Source organism: Mesoplodon bidens (assembly GCF_964165515.1).
Source record: "Mesoplodon bidens genome assembly, chromosome: 1".
Taxonomy (NCBI): Eukaryota; Metazoa; Chordata; class Mammalia; order Artiodactyla; family Ziphiidae; genus Mesoplodon; species Mesoplodon bidens.
The window spans coordinates 80419295-80431543 of NC_138176.1; the positions used below are offsets into that span (position 1 = coordinate 80419295).

At 39.5% G+C, this 12249-nt stretch overlaps 1 protein-coding gene across 8 annotated transcripts in view; it reads right to left on the reverse strand.

Annotated features, from left to right (window-relative positions):
* CAMK2D (calcium/calmodulin dependent protein kinase II delta) overlaps window positions 1–8171 on the reverse strand; it is a gene marked incomplete at its 3' end in the record, with an annotated part of 293535 nt that extends 285364 nt beyond the window's left edge. For all 8 annotated transcript variants that reach the window (XM_081226703.1, XM_081226704.1, XM_081226702.1 and 5 more), the window contains exons 1-2: window positions 7892–8171; window positions 6186–6280 (exon numbers count right to left, since the gene is read on the reverse strand). In XM_081226703.1, coding sequence (XP_081082829.1) covers window positions 6186–6280; window positions 7892–7956 — 160 coding nt within the window. In that variant the 5' untranslated portion in view covers window positions 7957–8171. The remainder of the gene's footprint in view (window positions 1–6185; window positions 6281–7891) is intronic.
* Between the last annotated feature and the right edge of the window lie 4078 nt (window positions 8172–12249).

Sequence of the window (12249 nt, forward strand, 5' to 3'; positions counted from 1 at the left end):
AATAAAGTGTCTTAAAAGGAGATTGTAGTATTAGAAAAGGGTTCACCTAACTAAAAAAGTCAGTGATGATGTTGTTCTGTGACTGTGTATAATTATAATAGTTGATATTTAAAATCCAAACCTAACAACAAACAGAGCTGTGCTCTCTCCCCTCCAAACCTACCAGTTTCCCCATCCTAGAATAAGAGACAGGTTATGGCAGATGAAAGGTCTATGAATTCACCTTAAGTATTGTGATATCTACTTTAACTGGAATCATAAGAATTTTGTCACCTAAAAAATTTCCTACTACAAAAATAACTTCTTACTAATAGTCACAATAAACATACCATAAGAATACAATAACATTTTCATTATAATCAGATATCTAAACTATTTTGAACACTCTCTCCAAATTGTTTATTTAGACTTTGGTACTTGAGCCCCATCTGCATTATGGTTTTAAAATTTTATTCCAATCCATATTATATAAAAGCCTTCCTTCATTTCCCTAGGCAGGAATAATCTTTCCCTCCTTTGAAAATCCACAACACTTTATTCATGCTAGAATTATACCATCATTTATGTCTTCTGTGCTCTCTATTTGTGTAGATGTGTAAAATTTAATAATTTTAATCATTAAATATTTATCAAATAAAAACATAAAATGAGGTCATCTTTGTGAATGTGCTTAGTAATCTATAAAGCAGTATAAAATATAAATTATAAAGGTATTATATTTTACAGTAAAAATATTTTGCTAAGGCTCCATTTAATATATCGCAGTACAATTTACTAAATGATACTACTATAATTTAAAAGCTTTAAAATAGCCTTCCATGTAAATAATCATTAAGCAATTGCCAATAATTTATTTAAAAAAAAAACTGTACACACTATACCCCAATAAATTAGTATTTACTTTAAAAAAAAAATACTGACCAGCCCTAGAGACACTAGGAGCTGGCCTACCTCAGTATGAGCCCAAGGAAAAGACTTAAAAATTAAACTTTGAGTTAACAAAAGAAGTTAAATGTCCAAGAAAATCCTACTATGTGCTTTATAGTAATTCATGATTGCTAACATTGAAAAAACTCATAAAAAGTAATTACTAAATTTTAGTTTTTATATTGAATTGATTCGATATTTCAATGGAAATGAAAAGTATTAATCTAAATGTATAAACAATCAAGGTTCTCAGGGTGTTCAATTCCTACTGAATGATCAGTCAGGTAGAGGTTATACGAGTTATTAACCATCACAGTGAAGTACTTGACAACCACATTCCCTAAGTTTGCCTTATTTAATGATGCTGGAATACTTAAAGTATTTTCATTATTTCCTGGAAATATAGATATACATGTTTATTTTCTATCTCCTACTTTTGAATATCAATAATATTTTTATTCACCAAAATAGAAAAGTAAATATTTAATATTAAAGCCTATGTAAATGTAAATACAACTAAACATAACCAAAGGACACTAAAATGATAAGGATGATACATGCCACTTTGGGTCTCAATAATTGAAAAGTTGTAGAGATTCCATGTACAAAAATCAAATGATTTACTAATTTTTTCTGAGAATATTGCTTGAGCCAAGAAACTTTTCAAAAGTCAGTATCATTTGCACAATTAGTTCCAAATTGCCAAATCAATAATGTATAATCAGAACAACTTGATTCACCTATATCGTCTCAGTTCTACTTCCAATTCAAGACAAGTAACCACGAGGTTGAGAAATTACGGTAATTTCTTGACTGTCTGGATGCCAAAAAAAGAAAATAGTGTAGCAAGAGTTAGTTATTGACATCCCTGTTCTAACATAAATAAGACTACTTAGGGACATACATGCAATGTTCAGATTTCACAGCGGAGACCTAATTTTCTGTACATGGTCAAAACAGTTTATAAAGTCCTGATTCATGTTCTAGTAATACCAATCTAGGAATTAACAGAACTAGCAAAATCAAAGTTTACTTGCATTATATCTGAAGTTTTACAGAAATATAAAATGAAACCCCATTTTAACTTTAGCAATAGAGGTAAAATATACTTGTAATAGCATATACTATTTCAAGTTTCTTTTGTAATTTATAATATTTTACAAAACAATGACTTGTGGTATATCACAGACTCTATGTAATAAGAAGTGGTTTCTAATGATCAAAAAAATACAAAAATCTTTTACCACAAGGAGGCTTTAAAATGTGAAATAAGTCACATGTACTGTTTCCAAAGACATCTGCCACCAGAACCATCAGTCCACTGGATTCTGAACTGCAATCACAGTCCTTCATGGACTTTACATAATCTGACAGTACCTTACAGTTATAAAAATGTCAAAATAGACAAAATATCAAAAGAGAAGGGCAAATTAGCATTTGTTAAGTACTAACCTAAATTATCAAAATGATATAATTTCTACTTCTCATGGTAATAATATAAGAAAATGCTATTATCACTATCCACCATTTACTAAGCATGCCTTCTATTCCTAGCTAACAAAAAAATTTTTAGAGGACAGAAATTACATATAAAATTTCAGATGACTGAAACATTTCTACACTATTTTTTATTTTAAAAATAAGCCAAATTATATATGAATGTACTCATCTATCTGATCAGTACTGTATGAATGTATGAATAGAGTGCATGCAAAGAGTATGAATGCTCTTTGCATGCATGTGTTAACGCAAAAGGAAAGAAATTCTGCAACAGACTCTGAGTCTCCCAAATATGCTGTGTGTGACTAACAGCTGAGAGGAAATGCAACTGAAACTGTCTGCTGGAAATCCATTAAAATCTAGGCACAGAAAAATACATGGGTGACAGTACAGTTGGAGGTGCAAATTTATGCAGGAATGTAGCCAAAGTTTTGGCAATTCCCTCATGGTCTTAGATGTACTGACAATGGCCTTTCTTTTTCAGTTGTAATGTTACACTTAAAGAACATTATTTAATGGAGTTGAAGGACCTGCTTGGTCTTTAAAACAAATAGGCTTAAAACTTGGATTTACAGAGGTATGACATTTCTAATAATACAAACAAAAATTTGCACAAATTTACATGATCCACAAAAACTGCCATATGCAATCAAAAAAAAAAAGTCATTACCTTGAGGTGAAAAAATGCTGTTTTGCATTTCATTCTACATTTCCCTTTAAGGAAATTACTTTAAATTTTTTTTCTGCAAAAGAAGATTTTTAGGATCATTATCTTCTGGGAAGGGAGTGCTTTGAAAGGAGAATTCATATTTTTAAGCACTTGCTCTTAGTATACTACCTTACAGACTTCTTCACATCCAGTATTTGCTTGTTCTTAGGAATGAACTAGGTATCTTAACTCCTTTACACACCATTTAATAGCCACATTTGATACGAGTCACTCTGCACTGTGCCCCTCCTACTATGTTCTCAATGTTGTAGAATGTAATACTAAAAAATGAAAGCATGGTATTCTCCCATTAAGAGTTTATAGCTTACTATCAGTATAGGTTTAACAAATGTATACATTCAAAGGTATAAATATCCTATAAACAACTCTAATTGGTGTGACAATATAAAATAAATTGAACATTTTGAAGGAAAAGTACAATAGTATTTTATAGGTGAGCAGTAATAAGTAAAATTGACACAGCACTTTGCGCTTTTTAAGAAGTATTTCTCATAAAATTCACTGAATCCTCAAAACAACCCATTATACCATATAGGGATTATCCCCCCCCCTTTTTTTTTTTTGCGGTACGTGGGCCTCTCACTGCTGTGCTCCCCCCGCCGCTGCGGAGCACAGGCTCCAGACGAGCAGGCTCAGCGGCCATGTGGGATCTTCCCGGACCGGGGCACGAACCCGAGTCCCCTGCATCGGCAGGCGGACTCCCAACCACTGCGCCATCAGGGAAGCCCTTTTTCCCCCATTTTACTGAAGAATCACCTGAGACCAAGAAAAGTTAAGTGACCGAACCAAATCTACAATACTAAGTACACTAAATAATAGAACCAAGATTCAAACCGGGTCCTCACAGCTAAATCAAGGCTGCCACTGGATTTATGATTTTCAAGTTCTGTCATACAAATAATTTCCTTTGATCCTTAAAACAACCCAATGACGTAACAGCAGCTAATATTCACCTAATGCATATTACATAGCAGGCATTGTTCTATACTGCATTAATTCACTTACTTGTCACAAAAAAACCCTATAAAAGGGTTAAATTATTATTTCATTTTACAGATGAGAAAACTGAGGCTCATAGAAAATATGTAAACTGCCCAAGATCACAAAAATAATAGGTAGGGGCATCCTAATTTAAATCCAGGGCATCTAGTTCCCACACCTTCTTCTTCACCTCATTCTTCAGTAGGTTAAGAAACTTGCTCAAAGTCACAAGAAAAGAAAATTGCAAAGGAAGAACAAGAAGCATGCATGTTAGCCCTTCACCCTAACTACTTTCCCTAAATGTAATTTGAACCATAAGGATCATTAAATCCAGAAGGGGCAAGGTGGCTTTGGAGTAGATTGTTCTCTAAGGCAGAGTATGAGCAGGTGAGGAACATCAGCAGAGTGGCAGGGAGAAGGAGTTCCATCAGGCTAGAGAAGACTTATCTTCCATCCATTCGAGGCAAAAGAAAGTAAAATAAAATGTATGTGAGCAGAGACAGGCGTATTTGCCACCCTGGTGTAGGTAGTATGAACTGCGGTAGATGAAAAGGGATGATTCTAACTAAGAAATTAGTAAAAATGAAGCACAAGACTGATTTATGTTGAGAGAAAATTTAAAGCCACTGAAAGATATGGGATAGGTGTTGTAACGCCTCCAAAAGAACTGATACCCCACTCCTGCCAAAAGTACCTAGCACACAGGAAGAAATTATATAAGCACTGAAAAAAATTTGACTACACTTTTTCACTTTTCTTTTTCTTTTTTCTTTTTAACGCTAAAATGTCATTTACAGTCTAGCAACTCCTTTACCGTTAAAGATGTTCTGTGGAGGAGAGAGAAGTGGGGAAAGGGAACATAATTGAGCATAACGTGCTTCTCATTAGTTCTCATGTCCTGAATTTATGGTGCAGGTTACTTTAACAGGTAGACCGTCCTCAGACTCATTAAAATCAGGTGAAGGAAATCACAACAAAACCCCATTTAAATGAATAAACTGAAATGTCAACCTAAATCTAAAGTACAAGTTAAAAGTAGAATCTGCGATAAAGATAAAAAAAAAAGTCATGGCAGAGACAGACAAAATGATATCAGGATACTAGAAAGCAACACTTTTTAGAAGACAAATTAAAGGAAAAGTAACCCTAATGGAATTTTTTCTCTCATTACTTAAAATAAACCAGGTCACTGTAATGGACCTACACTATGGCATTTTGTTCATTTTAATTTCATTTTTATTTCATCAAGCCATAAATTCCCATGGAAACACCTTAGACACGTGCTCACAATAATTGGAATGCTTACCCTTTCAGTATAAGTACTTTTGCATGAGTTCAACAAAATAAAAAGAATGCAATGAGGCCTCTCCAAGTTTTTTGCTTATGTCAACAGCTATTTTATGAGTATGAATTACCTTTGCGTTTATAAAGCATGTGTAAAATACATTACATGAGTGAGAAGCCTTACTGCAGATGATCCAGTAAAGGTCTGAACTGCACACAGAAACATCAAAATCAAGCTGAATTTCCTAGAATATAGCAACCATAAAATTTTCCTACCAACGCCATTACTGTTAAATATACCTTGATGAATTAAGTTCAAGTGTAACTACAATCGAAATATATGATTCAACTGAGTTATGACCCATTTTTCCTCTCAAAAGCAAAAGGGAATAATGACAGTTGTGAGACTTACATTTTTCCATTCCAGGTTTTTTCTGAAAGTTATTTCACAGGGGAGCTAAAGGCAAAATGCACTTAGTGACATTTATTTGCTTTAAAATAGTTATTTATGCTACTACTCACAGGACAGATAGCATTTTAATAACAATTTATCAAATAACAATTGTATTTGGTCATTTATTTTTAAACTGTACAGACCAAGAGGCATTCAGGGAGGAAATAATCGCAAAATGTCATATGATACCTAAGGCTACAATTATAACTAAATGACATACTTACATACAACAGAACCAACATACAACAGAACAAACAACCAACATGACAAATACACAAGTAACATATATATGTGATTGAAAATACCCACCCCTAGCAGAAAGCTTTTTGGTGTTGATAATTTTGGCAGCATATTCTTGTCCAGTAGGGATTTTCATACATCTTCTCACCACTGAGAATGCCCCCCTGAAAACCAATAATTAGCAGGTCATCAATATAATCAGTTCTGATATTCTATTAAAAACGTACATCTGAGCATTTTTGTTGAATTTAGTGAATTGTCAAATATCAATATACCATATAGTAATATCCAGAAAATGAACCATTGTTCCTGGAAACTGAGACCCTCTTTAATGTTGAAGAATAAATTAGATTTCATTAACTGGGAGCACACATTATTAATCAACAAAATGAAAAGAACTGCCAATTACGAAGGCTCTTGTTTGCACATGAAATTTGAAAACATTTTACACTTCACTCTAACACAGCACCAAATGCTCTGAGAAGAAACCCTGCAAAGAGCAGAGCTGAGACGGAGCAGCAAAAAATCTGCTGCCTATTTATTTTAGTAGGAAAAAATAAAAGTAATGTGGCTCCAAGTAAGTAAATATGGTGATTGTTTTCATTAAAGTAAGTCTTAGGAACACTTGTGCGGGGTTTAACAAATCCTGCTATGGTGATTTCTCTGTGCCCTGTTTTGGGCTGGGGGAGGGGAGAGATTTGAATTAAGCTGCTCTTCCGACATATTCTCCATGTTTTAACAGCAGACAACATAAATATATAAGGAGATGATTTTCATTACATTTAAAAGATATTTACATGTCTTTTAATTCAACTGTATAAAACAACAACACACACATAAACGCGCCCCTTCCTTAATCAATGTTTGAAACTAGCGACAGAGGATTTGGGTTTGGGTTTGATGCTACATAAATTAAGGTTCACGGCTCGGCCTCTAGGTTCTTTGCACAGGTTCTCAGTAGGTCTCCTGTCTCCTTCCTTAACATCACCAAGTACAATAGTTCTGCCAGTCAGGTGTAGGAGGTCGTTTTACAGAACGCTGGGCTACCCTTGGGAAGCTCTCTCCCGGTCACCAAAGGGCTTTTCCGCTGCCTGTATAAATAAATCCTCCCAGAGAATGCGAAGATGTACACGTAAATCCTAGGAAGGATGATGATGAGCGAGTAATCTAGTGCAAAGAATAATCGTGGATATGGGACAGGGGCTCGAGTTCCTTGGTGTGGCCCTTTTCCTGGACAGAACAACTACTGGACGCGAAATAGACTCTACGCCAAGTTGAACTTTCGGCATCAATAAATATGGCACCGTCTGTGGCAGCCAGTTCTCATACGTACGTGGGTCGTACGGCCGACACGCCTGCGAAGCAAGCGGCATCTCTATTTACAGAAAACATGATCTATGTTGCATTTTACATGGGTTCTTGTTTCCTCTCCATACACACACACACACGCTCGCACACTTCTCAGGATGACAGCTACAACTGCAGGGATCGTAAATCCACCAAGTCTCTGGTGCAGAAAGGTGGGGGGAGCGGGAGAAGGTGGGCTGAGGATTATCGGAATGGGCCACAGCCGGGGTGGAAGGTCTTGCCCCTTCTTTGTCCCCTCCTCTTACTAACACAGCACCTTCCTCCGAGCTGACACACCAGGGGCCCTCCTCCCTCTCCTCCCGTCTCCCAAATTCCCTCGCCCCACGCGGGAGGCCGGTGGGTCGGGGGTAACGCGACCCGCCCTCTGCTGGAAAGGGGACGTGAGGGTGCCCGGCAAAGGCGCTTACTTTCCGAGCTCCTCGAAAAGCTGATACTCGTCCGTGAACCTGGTACAGGTTGTAGTCGAAGCCATCCTGGGTCCGGGCTGTACCCCTGGCTGGGAGCGCGGCGGACAAGACGCGAGCAGACGCGCGGCTTCCCCAAGACTAGTCCCGCGGCGCTGTCACCCAGGGCCGCCCTCACTTTCCTCGTCCGAAAGTAGCTCGCCAGCGAGGGAGTATGCGCAGGGGCGGGGCGGGAGGGGAGATGACCAGAAAGGGTGGCGTGGGGTCTCCTCCCTACGGTCCGCCGATCCACCTCCTCCTCCTCCTCCTCCTCCTCCGGGCCTCGCTTCCTTCTTCTCCTCCGGTCGTTCCACCCGCCCCCTTTCCTGCCCCTCTCCTCAAATGCAGGGGTAAAGTACTCAAGAAGAGGGACCGGGAAATGGAAAAACAGCCGGGCACGGGGCGAGAGGGGAGCAGTTGCGAAATGATCCTCACCGGAGCAGGAGGGGTAGAGGCGGAGGGGAGGGAGCCCGAGGGGGCGGAGGCCGCGGAGCCGGGAGCGGACAGATCGAGCCCAGCTGCAGCTGTCAGCAGGCGCGGGCGCGCGGTGCGCCAGGGCCGGCCTCCCAACCGCGGGCACCTCGCTGCCTCGCGCTCCCCACGAGCCCACGCCGCTCCGAGACTGCACGGCGGAAGAAAAGGGGCTGGTCTCGGGCGAAGCCTCTTCTGCTGTCCCCAGGCCTCCGCCTCCCCCCCGGCGCCTGGCAGCACCCCCTCCCTCGCGAAGCCTCCTCTTGCTGGTCCCACACCTCCTGCTAGCGACTCTAACTCTGTCCCTTCGTGGATTCCTCCTTTCCTCCCTCCTCGAGCCTCACACACGCGCAGAGCTGTCTAGGGAGATACCAGGTGGGTGGAGGATGTGCGGGGGAGAAGCCGGGAGAGGCTTTAGGTGAATGAGGCGAGACGTCAAAATTACAGTTAAACCCGCAATTAGGCTCCTGCCTAAATGTGGGGCTGAGTTAGCGGGAATATGTGGGGTAACTCGTGGACTGCTGAGGGCTGCTGCCGGGGGTCGCAGAGGCCCCCAGCCCGGTTGTGGGCGCCGGGCTCTAGGGACCGACCCCCGCCGGCGCGCGAGCCGCGGTGCCCTAGGTGGAGGGGCGAGGGGTGCAGGCGCTTCATCTGGGCGCGGCTCCGTGTTGACACAGCGGGGGCCGGATGTGGGTAGTCGACGGTTTCCAGAGGAGGGTCCCAGCCTCCCACACCTCCCGGCGATGCTCGGGCCCACCCAGCAGAAGCCACGCCGCCTGCTCCTAGGAGCCCGGCGCGGGGTTCCTCCCTCCCCCGCAGCCTCTTCGGCGAGGGGCGACGCCCGCCGTGCCACGTTTCACTTCTGATATGACTGCCACCTCACTCTCCACGTCCCCCCGCCGTTTTCTAGGTTGGGTTGCTCAGACTCCGGCAATCCCCGAAGGCCTTTGCTTCGGCCATGAATGTTAACAGAATGAAAGCAAAAACTCCGCCACGGGGCCACACCTTCCCTACAGAGTAAACTCCCCTGTAACCTCAGTGAGTTCTGATAGTAAGGCGGTTTCTCGCGAGATTTCCTGCTCTGGCGGCGGGGGCGAGGTAGTGGGAAGGTTGGGTGTCGGTCACGCGACCTGGTAGGGTCTGACGTCACTCGCATCACGTGAACAGGTCTAGTGCCTTTCGCTTTGCAAAAGGAAAAAGGAAAAGGCGAGGTCGTGTGTGCTTTGCTTGTATGCTCAAAGATCTGGTGGGATTGTGGCACCTGAGTATACTCCGTAAATGGCTATCTGAAAAATCACTTTATAGTTCAAGAACACGTGCTATTCATTAGCATATCTGTCATTGTTTACAGTAAATACGAGGAAAAAAACTATCCATTACATTTAAAATAGGAGAATTGCTGAGTGCTAAAACAACCCGTGGGCCTTCCTTCCAGTCCTCTGTCTTTAATAAACTATGCAATTGCAAACTTAGAAGCAGACCAAAACCGAAAGAGTTGTGAATGGCCTTTTCCAAATTATTGCCTTTTGTTTTACATTATGGGGACTTTAAAAACCTGCAATTCTATTGCTAATTTGCATCGTTAGCATGACATCAGGGATTCAAAATTTCACAGCTGGAAGATGAAAGGTAAATAGGAGGTCCAGAGAATCTAAGATTGAAAGGAGTTATTTCTTGCTCTCAAAGGCTGCTGTTAATTAGTGAATTTGTCCACCGTCACACATAATCCTAATTCCCTTATTTCCTGATCTGGGGAATGCTATTCTGCCAATAACTGAGGTTTTTACCAAAGTTCTCAAAGTGATCACAATTTTTAACGCTTATAACAAAATTGGACGTCGTACATATTTTGATTCCTAACCATAAAAAGCAAATATTGTGTAAAATGTAGTGTACAAGAAAAGATACCAAAAACTATATGAAGAAAAGAAACAAGGTGTCTAAATATTAATAATTGGGCTAGAAAGTTGAAAAAAAAATAGTCTCGGCTAAAGATTTTTAATATATATCTTAAATATTTAGCAACATGGTTCCAAGTTATAATGTAATAATTTAATATTCTTATGTGAATCTAAAAATGAAACAGAAGTAAAATTAAAACAAAGATAATATAGAATTTTACAACTCTGGGGAAGAAAATTGTTTTTTGAATATTCAAGTAATGAGGCCTACATAATTACTGTATTTATCTGTTATTTAAACTACCCGTAATTGTAAATGGTTATGATGATTGTGTGATAAAATAAAGGAAACAACTGTTTTAATACTGATCTATTATTAGACAATAAATGTGTTAGACAATAAATGTGTACTTTTTAAGCAAACACTGCTTAATCTATATTTACACCGTTCCCTGATCTATATTTTGTACTAATTAAAATATTTCTCTTATTTAGGAAAAACTGACAGTTATTTCTGATGTTTGGACTCCTTAAGACGGTAATCCTTTGAAAGTTACACTGAAATTCCATATGAATTATCATCTCTTGCCTCCTTCCTGGTCTCCTGCTTCTGCCCTGCCTCCCTTCATTCAAGCCTCAGCCCAAACAGCCAGAATGATCTCCTTAAAACCTCAGTCAGAACAAACCATGCTTATGCTCAAAACCTTATGAAGGCTTCACCCCATCTCAATTGGACTAAAAACAAAATACTAAAAATGGCTTATAAGGCCCTAGAGAATCTCTACCCCTACTCCATTAGCCTTCTTACCTCAATTTGTGCCCTGGCTCACCCTTCTCTGGCCACACTGGCCTCTATTGTTCCTGGAGCATGCTTCTGCTTAGGGACTTTGCATTTGCTGTTCTCTGCCTCACAGAATGTTCATCTCTTAGTTATCATCCTATCTCATTTCTTCACCTTCCTCCAATATTTTCTCAAATATTACCTTACTGTGGTGGTCTTCCCTGCCCACTCTATCAATGCCTGCACCTCTCTCAGACATGATTTCTAGTCCCATTCCCTGCTTTATTTTTCCCCTCAATACCTATTACCATATAGTGTACTATACATTTTTTCTTGTTAATTGTTTATACTTCCCAAATAGAACACAAGCTCCCCAAGGGCATGAATTATTGTATGTTGTTCACTGCTCTATTTCTAGCAACTAGAATAGTGTCTGGCACATAATAGCTGCCCAGTGAATTTTGTTAATGGGTAAATTAATTATTTGGGGGTTTAGATTAATCACAATTTTCATATTAAAATTGGTAGTTGATAATTAACATACCATTAAGACATCTTACTATAAGGGTGATCATTTTCAGTCAAGATGGTCACAGTATCCCATGATTAGAAGTGTTTATGCACAGAAATGGATTTTTTAAATACACAAATAATTGACATCAAGAAAAAAGGATCTAGTACTAATTTTCTTGTCATTGGAGTCCATAAAGGAAGAAGGAATTTCTGTTTTTTAGATATATTGGCCTTACTAAATTTTACACTGAAATAAAAGGCAGTGCCAAAGGTTTTAAATAACTAGAGCTCATTGTGAAGACACAAGTCAATGTAGGAAATGAAAAGTGTGGCTTAAAGTGAATTTTTCATGTGTAAAATGAAAAAAAAATGTCTAAACAGTAGCATATTTGGTTTCTCAACGGATTTAGTTAATCACACAAAAATTGAGATCACTCAGTGTATTACTTCTAGCTTCTAACTTTCTACTTTTCTAAGGCGGAAGCAAAGTATTCATAATTTTATCAACTTTAAAAATTTACCCTTTAATACTGGAAAGACAGTAACAACAAACAAAGGGGAAGGGGTCGGGGGGTTAAGGTTGGACACTGTTGGTTTGAAAAGTAGTTGTAAGCAGAGCCCTATCACTACCTAGACTACTGGACTTCAATCATGTC